Source organism: Cheilinus undulatus, linkage group 4, assembly GCF_018320785.1.
Source record: "Cheilinus undulatus linkage group 4, ASM1832078v1, whole genome shotgun sequence".
Lineage (NCBI taxonomy): Eukaryota > Metazoa > Chordata > Actinopteri > Labriformes > Labridae > Cheilinus > Cheilinus undulatus.
Window position 1 is genome coordinate 55,807,038 of NC_054868.1, and position 18,548 is coordinate 55,825,585.

General features: G+C 41.0%; 1 protein-coding gene across 1 annotated transcript in view; it reads left to right on the forward strand.

Moving 5' to 3' along the window:
• slit1b (slit homolog 1b (Drosophila)) overlaps positions 1-18,548 on the forward strand; it is a 165,342-nt gene that overhangs the window by 98,824 nt on the left and 47,970 nt on the right. Inside the window, 11 exon segments of the mRNA XM_041785147.1 lie at positions 2,999-3,022; positions 3,469-3,613; positions 7,062-7,136; positions 8,059-8,202; positions 10,760-10,903; positions 10,978-11,144; positions 11,489-11,627; positions 11,872-11,940; positions 14,073-14,144; positions 18,000-18,071; positions 18,263-18,334. Coding sequence (XP_041641081.1) covers positions 2,999-3,022; positions 3,469-3,613; positions 7,062-7,136; positions 8,059-8,202; positions 10,760-10,903; positions 10,978-11,144; positions 11,489-11,627; positions 11,872-11,940; positions 14,073-14,144; positions 18,000-18,071; positions 18,263-18,334 — 1,123 coding nt within the window.

The following is an 18,548-nucleotide window of genomic DNA, read 5'->3' on the forward strand; positions in this document are numbered from 1 at the left end:
CAGAGGGCTTCTTATTTGGCTGCTCAAAGATTTCAAAAAGTAAGAAGCCACACTCAACTGGACAAGAGCTTAAATTTAGGTTGAAGAGTTTAAAATACAGCATTAAGGATTATGAATGGCTGTTGTTTAATCAGCATGAGGGCTATGTGGGGGTCCTTGAAAATGTTCTGCCCTGTAAGGAGCCCCTAGCCCCGAAAAGTTTGAGAACCCCTGCTATAGAGGGCCCTTTATGGTGATTTTATAGAGGGCACTTAACAATGTTTTTTCATTGGAATTGCACTTTAGCAGGCATTTAAATACCTGGAGGGCCCCCTAGTGGACAGGTTTTTGACTGTAGAGGGCGCTGACCCATGTTTTGTTCATTAGAAGTGTCCAGCAGACAGCCCTGAACCATGTTTTATTCATTAGAAGGGCAGCTTGGAGGGTGTTGTTTTACACTTTAGCCCCTCTCATCCACTGCCCCATAGAGGGCAGTTTACCATGTTTTATCCACAGGGAGCCGCCATAGAGGTGGCATAACCATGTATTGTCAAACTTTGAAAGGATTCTTTCTTTTACATTTCATCCACTTGGAGATCACCTTAATGGGCATTTTATCATGTTTTGTCCACTAGAAGGGTGCTATAGAGCAGTGGTCCCCAACCCTTTTTCCAATGAGCCCCCCTTCACATATCTAAGAGCTGTGGCCCCATAAATCCAAACAAAAAAGGCTTATTGCTGTCAAAAATACACATCAGTTTGAATAGTTTTCATCATTTAGCCAAAATCAGTTGGTGTTATTAGACTTTTGTATGAACCATTCATGTTTTTTTATCCTGATTTAGACAGGTTGAATGGCCCTAATTCTGAAATCTCTGGGACCTCCCCTTAGGGGTTCCCAGACCCCAGGTTGGGAACCAAGGCTGTAGAGGGGACTTTACCCTGATGGTTGGATACCCTAAAGGTGGAGCACACATGCCTGGTGTTGAAGCTGTGATGGTGAAGATGAAACCAACACGCACAGCAGCTGACATGCAGCAAACACGCAGCCAGTCTGACACAGGCTGTGGCTGTGGTCAAAGGTAAAAGCCTGGGCAGTAAAAATATCACCATCTAGAGCAGGGGTCATCAAGCACATTTGCACGAGGGCCAGGTTTAGTCTCGACAGAAACTCTGGGAATCGCAGCAGGACTCAAGGAGACAGACCTGACAACAGAACAGCTGGGCCGCTGAAAATCCCAGAGAATGGCTATAATTCTAGTATTAACTCATTTTAGACACTTCTAGTCCCTTTTTGATACTTTCTGCCCCTTGTTGCCTCTTTAACACATTTTTTTGCAAGATCAACCCCTTTAAACAACTTTACCTGCATGTTTTATCCCCTTGGTGCCACTCTTACCCATTTGTGCCATTTTTATTCTATTTTTGCCACTTTTTAACCCCTTTTGAATACATTTTTTGGACAATTTTTGCAACTTTAAAACACATTTTTGCCACTTTTAACCTAATTTTGATGCTTTTTTTGCCATTCTTTAACCCATTTAAACCACTTTTCCTGCACGTTTTATCTCCTTTGTGCCACTCTTATCCATTTTTGCCCTTTTTCTTCTATTTTGCTACTCTTTAACCCCCTTTTCATTTCATTTTTTCAACATTTTTTGCAACTTTAAACCAATTTTTGCCACTTCTTCCCTATTTTCGATACTTTATGCCTCTTTAACCCAATTTTTGCCATTCTTTAACCCATTTAAACCACTTTTCCTGCATGTTTTATCCCCTTTGTGCCACTCTTTTATCCATTTTTTGACTCTACTTTTACTCTATTTTTGTCACCTTTAACCCCTTTAATGACATTTTTTGCACTATATTTGTCATTTGTAACCTGTTTTTGATACTTTCTGCCCCTTTTTTCCTATTTTACCATTTTTTGCCACATTTTAACCTTTTATCACAACTTTTTCTTCCATTTTTTGTCCCTTTGTGCCACTCAACAACCCATTCTGCCACTTGTCACCATTTTTGCTACTCTCTGACCCCTTTTCACCACTTTATCTGGTCATTTTTGCAGCACTTCTGCCAACCTTAACCCTTCTTAAATATCTAATTATCAGAGTAAATTTCAGTCAAAACAGTTCAAAATGTAAAGTCATTCCAAAACTGTTTTAGTATTAATTATTTGTGGGATGGATTTACCAGCTGTAGACATTTAAAGCCAAAGAATACTCTTAAAACCATGAAATCTTCTTTTCCTCCTTTCTGAATTTAATGATCTTTCGGGGACCAGACAGGAAGCTTTGGGGGACCTGATATGGCCCCCGGGCCACCAGTTGATGATCAGTGATCTATAGATATTGCACGTCTTTTTTTATTTGTTTGTTTGTTTGTTTTTAGTAACGTTTGGGTCCAGTTGTTTCTGTGAGTTCTACCAAAGAGTGAGAGCAGCTGTTGTGAGTAATGTGTAGATGAATCCTCTCATCTGTATTGAGTCAGAGTTCATCAGTGTGGTGAATAACCTCAGAGAAGCTTGCAGTGTTAGTCAGAAAGGGCAGCAGAGTGTGTTACCATGAATCTCCAAATGTTTCTGTCAGTCGTCACTAAAAGCGCTAAAAGCTCCGGCAGCTTTTTTCTGTTTTTCTTTCACCTGGACTGAGCCGGCGTGTTCAGCCAGCCTCTGGCCCCTAAACCATGTCCGGCTCTCTGATCGCCACATTAACTGTTCCTCGCCGCTTTAGTCTCCTGCCAGTCCTGAAGCGCCGCGCACAGACCGACACGTCGCTGCACGGAACAACACAACGTGGAGACAGATTGTTTCACGCCTGCCTCCATGTTTAAAAATGTTCAGCTGTTTCTGCCAGACCTGCTCCAGGAACTGGAGTGCGTTCTAGTGTGTGTGTGCTAGTGTGTGTGTGTGCTAGTGTGTGTGTGTGCTAGTGTGTGTGTGTACTAGTGTGTGTTTGTGGACTTCAAAGCTTCAAACCTCTGACTGATGTAGTTTGTTTCTCTCTTTTTCTCATGGCAGCCAAGGAGCAGTACCACATCCCAGGTAATCCTGTTTCCTGTATATCACTCACTCTCAAGGCTTCTCTTCTTATGCCTGATCAATCTTAGCCTGGAGGTGTACCTGCTACAGAATAATCAATTACTAATCAATATTTATCAGCTCCATCTGCAGCATAATATACTTGGTTTCAGTCACCATGGCTTCCTGTGTTAAAAAAAACAGGGAATGAGGATGCAGGACCAGGAACTGGCATAAAAATGGCATAAACCTGGCTTTAATTTTGAAGACCTGCAGAGCTGACGTGCATGGTGTCAATAGTAAGAATATCTCTGGTCCCAGGGCGATCAATCAGTTCAACCCAAACAGCCTGACAGTGTTTCCTGCTCTGGGACAGAAGCAGAACAGTCCTGCTGTCTGCTGTGTGTTAAGATTCTTCATAGAGCCTGGGACATTTGTGTTTTCTGATGGACTGCTCTGTGTCTGTGCAGGTACTGAAGACAGGCGTCTGAGCTTCGAGTGTAACAGTAAGCCCGTGTGTCCGGCTAAATGTCGCTGTGAGGCGAACGTGGTCGACTGCTCCAACCTCAGACTCACCAAGTTCCCTGAACACCTGCCGTCGTCCACCGAAGAGCTGTGAGACAAAAACACGATCACGTCAACACAAACACTGCACGCATGACTAAAAATATCTGCTCATTTTCAAACAGTTATCAGAGTCACCAAACTGTGCTCACGTATCAGTCCTGCTGATAAGTCTATGTTCTTGTGGTTTTTATATGTGCAACAAAAACAGGCCCCACAGCGCCCCTAGAGGCCTTTTTGGATAGCCCCTCCCACTGGTTTTAGCTACATGCATGAAAATTGGTACAAATATGTATCATGTCCAGATGAACAAAAAACTAATATACTGGCTATAAAAAATATGCACAGGAAGTGAGATCATACAGGGCAAATTTAGATTCGTTTAATTTTATTTTGCAGATTGATGGTTTTATTGAACTAGTCTGAGAGATTTCCTCTGATGGACTCCAGATTTTTCTTGCTGATCCTAGAGTTGGAGATCTACAGTTATCAAAAGCTGGAGTTTTCAGCATAGTGCTGCATTCTGCCCCAAACATTGAATTATGACTTTGCCATCTATCTTTACTTAATCAGCCCCCACACACCATTAAACCTAGGCTGAACATTTTAGGTCTGCATATGCGTCACCATGAAAACTACAAAAAAGCCTCTTGGACCCACGCCAGAACCCCAACAGGAAGTCTGCCAGCTTTACCTAAATTCAGTGATACTCAACGTGTGGCTCTGGAGCCACATGTGGCTCTTTTGTGATTATTTGTGGCTCTTCTATGTCTTAATTTTAAATGTTATTCCCCCAGAAAACCTTAAAAAAGGCAAACTTTTTGAATCAAAGCTACCTTTTGTCATTAAAATACACTTTAAAAAAAAAAACAAAAAAAACTTTTTGCCAGTTTTTGCCACTGCTTTCTGCCAATTTTTCACAATTTTTTGTCCCATTTTTTTTTTTTTTAATTTTTGCCCTTTTATACCATTTTTTGCCACTTTTCACCTATTTCAGCTTCCTTTTGTCATTAAATACCACTTTTTTCCTACTTTTTGCTGGTTTTTGCCACTACTTTCTGCCACTTTTTTGAAATTTTTGCTCTTTTTTAAAAAAATTTTTGTCCTTTTTTACCATTTTTTTGCCACTTTTCGCCTATTTAAGCTACCTTTTGTCATTAAAACCACAGTTTTCCTACTTTTTGCCTGTTTAGCCACTTCTTTCTGCCACTTTTCACCATTTTTTGCCACTTCTTTCAAATTTTTGCCCTTTTTACCTTTTTTTTTTGCCACTTTTCACCTATTTCAGCTTCCTTTTGCCATTAAATAACACTTGTTTCCTTTTCTCCCCATTTTTGCCACTTCTTTTAGCCACGTTTGTCCCATTTTCGCCCCTTTTCACCCATTGTTGTTGCTTATTGACTATTTTTGCCGTCTTTGACTTATTTTAAATGCTACTTAAGCTGTTGTTGCTACTTTCACCTCTTAGATTGTGGCTCTTGCGAAGGTATTTTCAACAGTTTGGCTCTTTGTTTGAGCAGGGTTGAGTAACACTGCCTTAATTTCAAAATAAGGCCCTTTTTATGGTGCTAAATGACCAGTATTAACTTTTGGATAGATTATTCTGCATTCTTTAGCCTGATCACACCTACATGCAAATACCACATCACAGCGCCCCCTACTGGCCTGAAAATAAGGGTGGCATGGATGCAGCTGTAGCGTAACCTTGCAGATGGACACGCCCGTTTCGCGTTATTCCTTAGCTGCGCACGTGCAGCTCGATAACTGCTACGTCACGTGTTTTGTTGCTCTTATTGGCCCGTAGGGATGTGACAGAACGTTCATCCAATCACACTCTGAGTTTTTTTCAAATCCTCTACCTTTTCTCAAACGTTTCCTATTGAAGCTTTCCCAGATGGATGAAACAAATCCATCTGGCGTGTCAGGTTAGCTGTAGCGATCGTTTGATCAGAACGTTTCTTCATTAAAAGTAGAGCAAAGAACCACACTGAAAGATTTTCTTGGTGAAAAGATATTTTTGCTCTTCTTCTGACCATCTTCAGCAAGAGTTTAAGGGTGTTTCACACTAGGGGCCCGGTTCTGGATCTGAGTGCACTTGAGCCCAAAGTCCAGTTCGTTTCGGTAGTGTGATTGCAAACGACCCGGGCACCAGGACCACTTGGGGAGGTGGTCTCTGGCGCGATTCAAGTGGATTCTGGCTCAGTTTGGATGAGATTATCCGCAGTCGGATACGAGACAGAGCGTCGAATCAGCTTTATGACGTCATCATAAAAGCTAAACTTCTTTCCATGGTGAGGCAGTTTGTTTACATTTTTTGTCAATAAAGGGCAGAAATCATCGGAATCCAGCCAATAAACGTTCTGTTGGGACTCACCTTACAGATGAACACAAGTTGGAGTCAGTGAGAGGAAGCGCAAAGGCAATGAAAGTCTCCTGTCACCTCAAAAACCGCTGTATCTGCACAGCGCGAGCCCATTTAATCCTCTGAGCTGTAGTAGATGTGCAGATATGAAGAGAGAAGTTTCTGGCATCTTAAAGTGATTTTAAATCACCCATGGCTGCAGGATGGACTTTTTTGCCAGCTTGAAACAAAAACAATCTTCGCTCAGGTCATGACCCGAGTTGTTGCCATGGTAGTCTCTTCTTCTCGCTCCTCTTCGGCAGGTTCGTGAACGCTGTACGCGCATATCGCCACCTGCTGTTTCGTACCGAGTAAATACGCGAATGGGCCCTGGCATGGTTCGGTGTTGCTAGTGTGAAAGCACGCTGGGAGGGGGGAGGGAGAGGAATCACGCCGCGACACGGAAACAATAGGGCCTAACGTGGAAGCGCTCTAATTTACCCACTGGCTCCAGTTATAGTAAACAATCCTGGTTGACATGGCAACGGCTGCCTTCGATCTTGCATTCAGGTCCTCAAGATAGAAGGAGGCTGGTAGTGGAGCAGGTGTGCAGACAGGAGGAGGTAGTCAGGTGTACTACAGCAGGAACTTCAGGGCTTCTGTAGTTTGGCCTACTCAACTTTTTAGAGTCCAAAGTAATCTGAATTATTTTTTTGGTCACAATAATGGTTCAGAATGTCAGTGTGATGACTTCCAAGCAGCATGATTGAGCAAAACTTTCAGTTCTTCTGATTAATGATCAACTTTACTAATGGATATCTGACTTCATGATCTTTTCTGCTGTGATTTTGCCCTGGACTAACTAACTCTACATGTTCTCACTATATAAATTGATCATATTGTCTTTGCCTCTCTTCAGGGTTTTCTCTTTGGTGTCTGCTTTTATTTAAAGTGTGTGTTATCGTCTCTCGTCCCCGTGGTATTCACTGTCATTTTCTGTTCACACACATCCATATGAACACACTGCTGTACAGACACTTTATGGAGATCCGTGTTGACATGTATGGACTCATCATGCATGGATGCACACTCATACCAAACTAACCATGTGTTTTTTTGCCCCGTCCTCCTCACGGCCGCTCTCTGGGACCGTCCCAGGCGTCTCAACAACAACGACCTCTCCGTGCTGGAGGCCACCGGAGCTTTCAAAGGTCTGACGCAGCTGAAGAAAATGTAGGTCACTCAGAAACTCTACAACAATGACGACCAGACATCAGAGACACGTCTAAGTGTGCTCATGGTTTTATAATTATTATGATAATCATCGTTAAGAAGAAACAGTGTGGCTGAACATTTTCAACGTATCTGAAGTAAAAACACAAGCAGTTTAAATGTGTAGAAAGATGGAGGAATGTAGGAGAACTGCTGATTACACACAAACAACCCCAGTTCCAAAAAAGTTGGGACACTGTGTAAACCGAGGTCAAAGATTGTCAAATCTTAAGCTTATTTTATGCACAATAGATCATAAACAACATACCAGATGTTAAACTGAGACATCTTACCATTTCATTAAAATTTTGGCTCATTTTGAATTTGATGGCAGCAACACATCTCAAAAAAGTCGGGACAGGGCCGTGTTTACCTCTGAGTAGCATCCCCTCTTCTTTTAACAACAGTCCGTCATTGACATCTGTTTATTCACATTTTACACAGTGTCCCAACTTTTTTGGAACTTTGTTTGCATTTATAAGGTAATCTGATACATCCTTAAACTAATATGAGAAACAGTTGGCTTTTAAACGTAGGTCAACTATTCATATGAAGGCTGCAGCCTAGGAAGGACTTCAGGGGTAGAAGGTCGATCATCGTGTTAACTGAGCTCTGAGCATGGGCATAGTAGGCGGAGTTAGCCTTTGTCCTGCAGATTTCTGCAGATTTAACCCTGGAAAAATAAAAACTTTCATAAAACTGAATGATTCTGACAGATTGACTAGTAAAGAATGAATTTAGTCTCGAGAGCATTTCCCTGACTGAGCATACTAAGATTGGGTTCATTGACCTAAATGTTGGAGAAAAGAGCTTTGCATCAACTCTAGACTAAAAAAAAAGTTTCTGATTTCCTGTTTTTTGTTCCTCTTGCTTTCTCCGTCAGAAACTTGAGCAACAACAAGATCTCAGAGATCGAGGACGGAGCGTTTGAAGGTGCGTCCTCAGTGATGGAGCTTCACCTGACAGCCAATCACCTGGAGTCTGTGAGCGGGAGCATGTTCAGAGGGATGGAGGGACTACGCATGCTGTGAGTCCTCCTCATACCCCTGCTTCCTCCTAAAGGGGACACATTATACAAAAATCACTTTTCCAGGCTTTTCTAACTAAAACTTAGAAAGTTCTGCCCTCCTCTCCTGAGCAGCTGAGAGGATGAGAGCCACATCCATTTCTTGAGAGGGGTTGGGTCATGGGCGGAGTCAGACAGCTCATTAACATTTAAAGCCACAGACACAGAAACAGCTGGTTCTCAGCAGGGCTGAAACAGAGGAGTTTTTAGACATGTAGAAACCAATACTGGAGTGTTTTTACAGAAATAAACTTCACAGACATGTTTTGGAGACCTCTGAGACCGATATAAACTTGTCTTAAAAGAGTAAAATATGTGACCTTTACTCCCTACATAGATAAGGTAGGCTGTGCAGCTCAGTGAGGTTTACTCTAGAGCTGTCAGATGATCAGAACTTTACTGCTATTTTACTTTTAATACTCCTTTTTTTTTATTTTGGATTTCAGTACTGTCTCAACCTAGGGTAACTGACTTCCTGTTTGGAAAGAACTGCTTTAATTTTGAAAGAAAATAAGGAAACTCAGGTCGATAGAAGATTGCAGCATCAACTCAACCACGAAAAAGGAACTTGTTATGGATTGAAAAGGAAGTAAGGGAACAGTGAGAAGGTAAATGTTTGATAACCCAAGGTTCAGATGACCTCTGACTTCTCAGCTCAGCTGTCTAAGAGTTTTAAAGGTAAATGAGACATCAAGGAGCAGTGCCATCCATCCATCCATCTTCTTCCGCTCATCTGAGATCGGGTCGCGGGGGCAGCAGCCTAAGCAGGGAAGCCCGAACTTCCCTCTCTCCGGCCACTTCGTCCAGCTCTTCCCAGGGGATCCCGAGGAGTTCCCAGGCCAGCCGTGCGACATAGTCTCTCCAGCGTGTCCTGGGTCTTCCCTGGGGTCTCCTCCCAGTGGGACCTGCCCAGAACACCTCTCCAGGGAGGCGTCCAGGAGGCATCCGGACTAGATGCCCGAGCCACCTCATCTGGCTCCTCTCAACGTGGAGGAGCAGCGGCTCTACTCAGAGTCTCTCCCGGATGGCCGAGCTTCTCACCCTATCTCTAAGGGAGAGCCCAGACACCCTGCAGAGGAAACTCATTTCAGCCGCCTGTATCTGCGATCTTGTTCTTTCGGTCACTACCCACCGCTCATGACCATCAAGGAGCAATGGTGAATGATTTTACATCAGCGTGGCTGCAAGGAGACGCTGATGTGGGCCAACTAAAGCAGTGATACTCAACACAGCGTGGCTCTTTGGTGATGATTTGTGGCTCTTTATGTCTTAATTCGAAATATTATTTCCAAAGAAAACCTTTAAAAAGGAAAGTTTGACCTCAGAAATGACCCATTGAGTGTCTCATTAATCAGTTTGGCAGTAGGCTTTAATCGTCAAACTTTATTATCCATGCCGATGAAATCGGCAGGGTTATGTAAAGGTTTCCGTATCTTTGTTTGTTTGTTTTTATGTGTACAAGATAACTCCAGAATGGAAAGTCGGATCTTCACCAAAATTTCAGGGAATATTGGGATGGTGACAGGGAAGAATCAGTTCGATTTTGGTGTTGATCCACGCACCTGTTCAGTTTTTCTTGGACTTGGAAATTTTGAACACCATAGTAATCAATGGGAGCGTGAGTTCCTCGTGGCGCTGCTTAGGCGTGGGTCTGCCGCCTCAGACGGTCATTCTAGTTTGTTTATTTCCATTGCCCTAATTTGCAGTTTTTTGCCCCTTTTAGTCAATTTTTGCCTAATTTCCCCCCCTTTTTGCCATTTCTTTGTCATGTTTTATCCCCGTTTTTGCCACTCTTTGCTGCTTTTTGCCCATTTTAGTCACTTTTCGATCATTTTCTGTCACTCCTTACCCATACTTTGCTACGTTTAGGCCATTTTTGCCCCTCTGTAACTTTTCTATATTGTCACTTCCACCCATTTTTGCTATTTTCACCCATTTTTTGCCAGCTTTTTACTATTTTGCCCACTTCAACCTATTTTTTATTGTCACTTAAATCCATTTTTGCCACTCTTTGACCATTTTGGTTACCCTTAACTTATGTTTATTGCCACTTTAGCCCATTTTGCCAGTTTTTCACCCAGTTTTTGCCACTATTTTTTCACCGCTTTTTGCCCATTTTTGTCACTTTTCGATCATTTTCTGTCACTTCTCACCCATTTTTTGCCACTTTATGACCATTACTGCCACCTTAAACTTATTTTTATTGACACTTTAACACATTTTTTCCACTTCTCACCACTTGGACGCGGCTCTTGTAAAGGTATTTTTCACGGTTTGGCTCTTTGGTTGAGCAGGGTTGAGTAACAGTGAACTGAAGTATGCTGAAAGAGATAATAAACCCTGCAATGAACTGCTGTGAAAAGAATGACTGCACTAATTTTGGATCTTGTGATTAATGTGAGTAATCTTGACAACCTTGAAGGCAGGCTACCCCAAGTGATCTGAAGCAGACTCATCAGCACTGATAACCTGCTAAAACCTGATCTGTGTTTGTGTGTCTCTTCATACATGTGTAAAGGATGCTGAGGAACAACAAGATCAGCTGCATTCACAACGGCAGCTTCACCGGTCTGACCAACGTCCGCCTGCTCTCCCTCTACGACAACCAGCTGAGCACCATCCTCCCCGGAGCCTTCGACACGCTGCCTAACCTGTCCACGCTGTACGTCAGCCACACACACACAAGCACCTGTTGTCCTCTGTGGCTCCTACTTTAACTCTCCTGTTCTCCAACAGGAACCTCCTGGCCAATCCTTTTAACTGTGATTGCCGGCTGTCATGGTTCGGGGCGTGGCTCCGGAGTCGACGAATCGTGACGGGGAACCCTCGCTGTCAGGGCCCCGCCTTCCTCAGAGAGATCCCGCTACAGGACGTAGCTGTGCCTGACTTCCGCTGCGAGGACGGTACGGTACTCCAGTCACACAAACAGCGATTTTTCAGGGCCATATTATGAAACGCCGGATGGTTATGTATATATGTATATCAGAAGTAGTTTAATTTTTGGGCTTATATCGCTGAAGGGCAGTATTTCATATACATGCCACATGTTTCTGCAGAGGGGATGACTGAACATGGCTTCCTAGACTGGGGCCACAGTGACCCTGTATGCGTTCAGTTCCCCCTGGAGTCAAAGTGGACATCTGTGCCTGGGCTCTCACTGACATGGAGGCAGAATTACTCTGACATAAACTTTAATTTCACTGCAGTGTTAAACAGTAAGCAGACCCCCCCCCGTGTGTCTATTCAGGTTCAGTTCTGGATGACAGCAGCTGTGCCCCGGGTCCTCAGTGCCCCTCTCAGTGCTCCTGCATGGACACGGTGGTCCGCTGCAGCAACAAACACCTGCAGGCTCTGCCCAGAGGACTGCCCCGCAACGTCACCGAGCTGTGAGTCTGAAAGCACAGAAACAAGGGCTGGTTTTTAACCTTAAGGCTTTTCACATCTTCTAGGTTTTAAACATCCCCGTCTGATCTTAGAGGTTTGATTAGTTTTGTTTTGCATGCAGTGCTGCACTGGTTTTCTTCATGTGGATTAAAAATCAGTGATGAATAAGGCAGAGAAGAGCCCTGCTTGTTGGAGGATGTGAGTCAGTATTCATGAGAATCACCGCTCTGTCTCTCGTCCTCTCAGGTATCTGGATGGAAACCAGTTCAGCAGCGTTCCTAAGGAGCTGGCCACCTTTAAATACCTGCAGCTGGTGTAAGAGACACTCACACTGATCCACACACTCCAGCCGCTCTCAGACACGTCTGCTCATCAAAACCTCTGACACTTGCTGTGATTACTCCTCTGGGCTCTGTTGACTCCATGAACACATCTGCAGATAGTGTACAGAGCAGACATGCTGATAGGTTAGAACAGATCTGTTCTACTCTCATGTTAAAGAGGGAGAAGCTGTCATTTTAGTTGACTGTTCTTAAGTATGCCACATGTTATAGATTTGGATTCTGACCATTCAGAGATAAAACCACAGAGCAGCTATGATTAATGCATTCATCAGGCCACAGACAGTCAGTATTAAAAGTGGCACAGCTCACCATTAGAAGCTCTCCTGTTCAGTGGCATACACAGACTTTTTCAAGGGCAGGGGCGAAAAGAAAAAAAGGGCACATACAGCGCGTTCTCACCACTGAAGAGGGCGCTAAGTTTGGCGTGTTTTCGAGGGCACTTTAGACATGTTTATATGTTCTACAAATGGCATATTATATAGCCTTAAAACAGACTGACTAGACAGACTACTCAAGTTATTTTGTAGTTAGGATCAGCATCCACAAGAACTGTGTAGAATCAATGTTGGACTGTGAAGAACACAGAAATAAATCAATAAACCCCTGGGGGGTCTGGGGGTCTTCCTCCAGAACATTTCCAATGAAGTAGATGCCATTTCCTGTATTCGTGTGCATTTGAACACCATATTAGCACCAGATAATAATAACTCAGACTTTTGGTAATACTAAGGAAGTATTTACTTATTAAAAATGATCAAATAATTCCCAATAATATTTTGGTAATTCTCTGGTAATTAGGTGAACAGCCCTGTGTTGTGCCTTTAATGTAACATAAGACTGTATTTAAAAATACTTAAAGATTACTTGAGAATTCCTGAGGAAGGACTCTTTTTAATTTTGTGGTTCAAAATAAAGAAATTACCCTGGATTTTATAAAGCGCTTATACAGAAAAACCATCGTCTTATTTCTAAGATATTTCTCTGTAAATGCCACCTAATTACCAGAGAATTACCTCAAGAGGAATTACTCCATAATTAATATATTATTACTAGGTAAATACTTCTTTAATATCACCATATTTCTGAGTTATTACTTGGTAAAATTCCAAGTTATTATTAGGGTAACCACCACTTTATTCTTGGGGAAATTATTGTATAATTACACTTATTACTATTAAGATACTAAGTAATAAGGCCCACTGAAATAAAGCTATACTATTAAACCTTTAAAGTGAAAAACTGTGGTTTAAAAGATCATATTTTTTATACAATTCTGCAGAACAATGAAACAAAAGCTTTGAAGAAAGAAACCAGGAAAGATTTTACTACTTTTATGACTATTTCATTAGCAGTTATTGTATAAAGTGTTAGAAAAAATCATCTCATTAAGATTGTTTTATTCCAGCATTGTTTAGTTGTATTCTCATTAGCTTTTCCATGACTGTTTATCCTAAATTCTTGTGTTGGAAGTTGACTGGATGCAGAGCAGAAGCATGTGCAGAAAAATCCCTTTCAGGGCTGTGTTAATGTAAGAGTCCAGCAGGGGGAGCTGTGGACTGTGTTATCTGTTCAGCTCATTTCAGATGTTTTCATGTAGTATCACAGTCATTCATTAACTCTAATCTATTTAATAAAGTCAGTGTAACATGTTCTGAAGATGAGGAGAGAATAGGAGGTCCATGATAGACTGCAGCATTTGGCTTCAGGCAAAGACCAGTATTAGGGCCTCCTCCATGTAGCTAGAAGCAATCACAGTGATCGAGCAGAATAGAAACATCTCTGTTCAGGTATCAAAGCCAGAGGACTACAGTACAGACCTAAATGTGAAATTTAAAACCCAAATATCCAGCTGTGAACACACATCTTCATCACTGAGGGTAATTTTAAACGTACACCTCATTGTTGGTGCTCACCTTTAATGACTATATCCTGAGGCTCCTTGGAGCGCCAGGCTGGAGGTAATTTATCCTGATGGAGGAAGCTCCTGTGGACTGCAGTGTGTGGTGTTAATGTGTGTAGCTTCATGTGTGTTTGGACAGTATGTGTGGGTATCTCCTGCAGTATATCGGGTGTATTGATCTGAATTGACCCTTGCCTCTGCAGAGATCTGAGCAACAATAAAATCAGCTCCCTGTCTGACGACTCCTTCTTCAACATGAGCCAGCTCACCACCCTGTGAGTATCACAACACACACATGCACGCTTACTGACTCCTGATTCTTTCCTCTTTGACAGAGAAGCTTTGGGACTAAACTGCATGTACGGCACATACACGATATTGCCAAAAGAATTCGCTCACCTGCCTTGACTCACATATGAACTTCAGTGACATCCCATTCTTAATCCATAGGGTTTAATCTGACGTGGGTCCACCCTTTGCAGCTATAAGAGCTTCAACTCTTCTGGGAAGGCTTTCCACAAGGTTTAGGAGTGTGTTTAAGGGAATTTTTGACCATTCTTCCAGAAGCGCATTTGTGAGGTCACACACTGATGTTGGACCAGAAGGCCTGGCTCTCAGTCTCCGCTCTAATTCATCCCAAAGGTGTTCTATGGGGTTGAGGTCAGGACTCTGTGCAGGCCAGTCCAGTTGATGCACACCAAACTCTCTCCTCCATGTCTTTATGGACCTTGCTTTGTGCACTGGTGCACAGTCATGTTGGAACAGGAAGGGGCCATCCCCAAACTGTTCCCACAAAGTTGGGAGCATGGAATTGTCCAGAATCTCTTGGTATGCTGAAGCATTCAGAGTTCCTTTGACTGGAACTAAGGGGCCAAGCCCAGCTCCTGAAGAACAAGCCCACACCATAATCCCCCCTCCACCAAACTTTACACTTGGCACAATGCAGTCAGACAAGTACCGTTCTCCTGGCAACCACCAAACCCAGACTGGTCCATCAGATTGCCAGATGGAGAAGCGTGATTGGTCACTCCAGAGAAGGCGTCTCCACTGCTCTAGAGTCCAGTGGTGGCGTGCTTTACACCACTGCATCCCACGCTTTGCATTGCACTTGGTGATGTATGGCTTGGATGCAGCTGTTACCATGGAAACCCATTCATGAAGCTCTCTACCACTGTTCTTGAGCTAATCTGAAGGCCACATGAAGTTTGGAGGTCTGTAGCCATTGACTGCAGAAAGTTGGCGACCTCTGCGCACTATGACCTCAGCATCCTCTGACCCCGCTCCATCATTTTACGTGGCCTACCACTTGGTGGCTGAGTTGCTGTGGTTCCCAATGGCTTCCACTTTGTTCTAATACCACTGACAGTTGACTGTGGAATATTTAGGAGCCAGGAAATTTCACCACTGGACTTGTTGCCCAGGTGGCATCCTATCAATATCAGTCTATTTAAACTGCAGAACTTGGTGACTCTGAATGTTTTTAAATCTTTAGTGAAAACTCTTGAATTCAAACTCTCTGAATGCCACTGTTTTAACTGATGATTATTTTATTATTGTTGTTAATATTTATTGTGTATTGTATTGTTGAAACTATGCATTGGTGTCATTCTTGGTCAGGTCTCCCTTGAAAAAGAGATCTTTGACCTCAGTGGGACTTACCTGGCTAAATAAAGGTTAAATTAAAAAAATTAATAATCAAAGTACCACGCTGGAATTCACTGAGCTCCTGAGAATGAGCCATTCTTTCACAAATGTTTGTAGAAACAGTCTGCATGCCTAGGTGATGATTTTATACACCTGTGGACATGGTAGTGACTGAAACACCTGATTTACATTTTTGGATGGGTGAATGAATACTTTTGGCAATGTACTGTATATCCTTTTGGTTTAAAGACTCTAAACTAGAAATACGTAGGCTACTCTAGGCCAGGGTTGTCCCAACTTTTTAAAGAAAAATACCAGGATGATGGGCCGCTTAGATAAAACTCACAATACTCTATTATAATAGGCCAGTGTTAATCATTAACATTATAATAGACTATACTCTATTATAATAGGCCAGTGTTAATCATTAACATTATAATAGACTATAATCTATTATAATAGGCCAGTTTTAATCATTAACATTATAATAGACTATACTCTATTATAATAGGCCAGTGTTAATCATTAACATTATAATAGACTATAATCCATTATAATAGGCCAGTGTTAATCATTAACATTATAATAGACTATAATCTATTATAATAGGCCAGTGTTAATCATTAACATTATAATAGACTATACTCTATTATAATAGGCCAGTGTTAATCATTAACATTATAATAGACTATACTCTATTATAATAGGCCAGTGTTAATCATTAACATTATAATAGACTATACTCTATTATAATAGGCCAGTGTTAATCATTAACATTATAATAGACTATACTCTATTATAATAGGCCAGTGTTAATCATTAACATTATAATAGACTATACTCTATTATAATAGGCCAGTGTTAATCATTAACATTATAATAGACTATACTCTATTATAATAGGCCAGTGTTAATCATTAACATTATAATAGACTATACTCTATTATAATAGGCCAGTGTTAATCATTAACATTATAATAGACTATACTCTATTATAATAGGCCAGTGTTAATCATTAACATTATAATAGACTATAATCTATTATAATAGGCCAGTGTTAATCATTAACATTATAATAGACTATACTCTATTATAATAGGCCAGTGTTAATCATTAACATTATAATAGACTATACTCTATTATAATAGGCCAGTGTTAATCATTAACATTATAATAGACTATACTCTATTATAATAGGCCAGTGTTAATCATTAACATCATAATAGACTATACTCTATTATAATAGGCCAGTGTTAATCATTAACATCATAATAGACTATAATCTATTATAATAGGCCAGTGTTAATCATTAACATTATAATAGACTATACTCTATTATAATAGGCCAGTGTTAATCATTAACATTATAATAGACTATACTCTATTATAATAGGCCAGTGTTAATCATTAACATTATAATAGACTATAATCTATTATAATAGGCCAGTGTTAATCATTAACATTATAATAGACTATACTCTATTATAATAGGCCAGTGTTAATCATTAACATTATAATAGACTATACTCTATTATAATAGGCCAGTGTTAATCATTAACATTATAATAGACTATACTCTATTATAATAGGCCAGTGTTAATCATTAACATTATAATAGACTATACTCTATTATAATAGGCCAGTGTTAATCATTAACATTATAATAGACTATACTCTATTATAATAGGCCAGTGTTAATCATTAACATTATAATAGACTATACTCTATTATAATAGGCCAGTGTTAATCATTAACATTATAATAGACTATAATCTATTATAATAGGCCAGTGTTAATCATTAACATTATAATAGACTATACTCTATTATAATAGGCCAGTGTTAATCATTAACATTATAATAGACTATAATCTATTATAATAGGCCAATGTTAATCATTAACATTATAATAGACTATACTCTATTATAATAGGCCAGTGTTAATCATTAACATTATAATAGACTATACTCTATTATAATAGGCCAGTGTTAATCATTAACATTATAATAGACTATAATCTATTATAATAGGCCAGTGTTAATCATTAACATCATAATAGACTATACTCTATTATAATAGGCCAGTGTTAATCATTAACATCATAATAGACTATAATCTATTATAATAGGCCAGTGTTAATCATTAACATTATAATAGACTATACTCTATTATAATAGGCCAGTGTTAATCATTAACATTATAATAGACTATACTCTATTATAATAGGCCAGTGTTAATCATTAACATTATAATAGACTATAATCTATTATAATAGGCCAATGTTAATCATTAACATTATAATAGACTATACTCTATTATAATAGGCCAGTGTTAATCCAGCTGGTTGTTCAAAGGTTACACTCTCATTGAAATTAGTCCTGTAATTTCTAACTGAACGCTGTGACAGCTGTATGGCATGATTCAGTGTGTTGTCATGCTGCTGTTTGTGTCTTTCAGTTGACATTGTGTTGTTTCTCCTCTGGCAGGATCCTCAGCTACAACTCTCTGCGCTGTATCCCTCCTCTGGCTCTGGGTGGCCTTCGCTCTCTGAGGCTGCTGTAAGCACGCTCACAAACAGACCCAGCACCACAACACCAGACCACATCACTGTCCTCCTCTTACTTTACTACAGCAGACCTTCATCTGTGTCTGGTTTACATTTGCATCCTCTGTCATTGAGGTTTTCTGCTGTTTATTTGATTCTTTTCACTTTGACCGTTTTTGACCCTCCTCTGTGTCCGTCCTCCAGCTCTCTCCATGGCAACGACATCTCGGAGCTGCAGCAGGGCATCTTCAGCGACGTGGCCTCCCTGTCTCACCTGTAAGCACTCAAATATACATGTAGAGCACGCACACGAACACGCGTAATGACAGCAGGCGCTGAGTGTAACGGACAGCAGGGTCAGTCCTGGCTGACAGAATGAGGTCTGTGTCTGTGAGAGATGAATTCCCCGGCCTGGCTCTCTGGCTCCACTCACACAGAGTCCAGTTCTCAGAGAGTGAGTGGTTTCAAGTGGCTGCCTGGTGGATTGGAT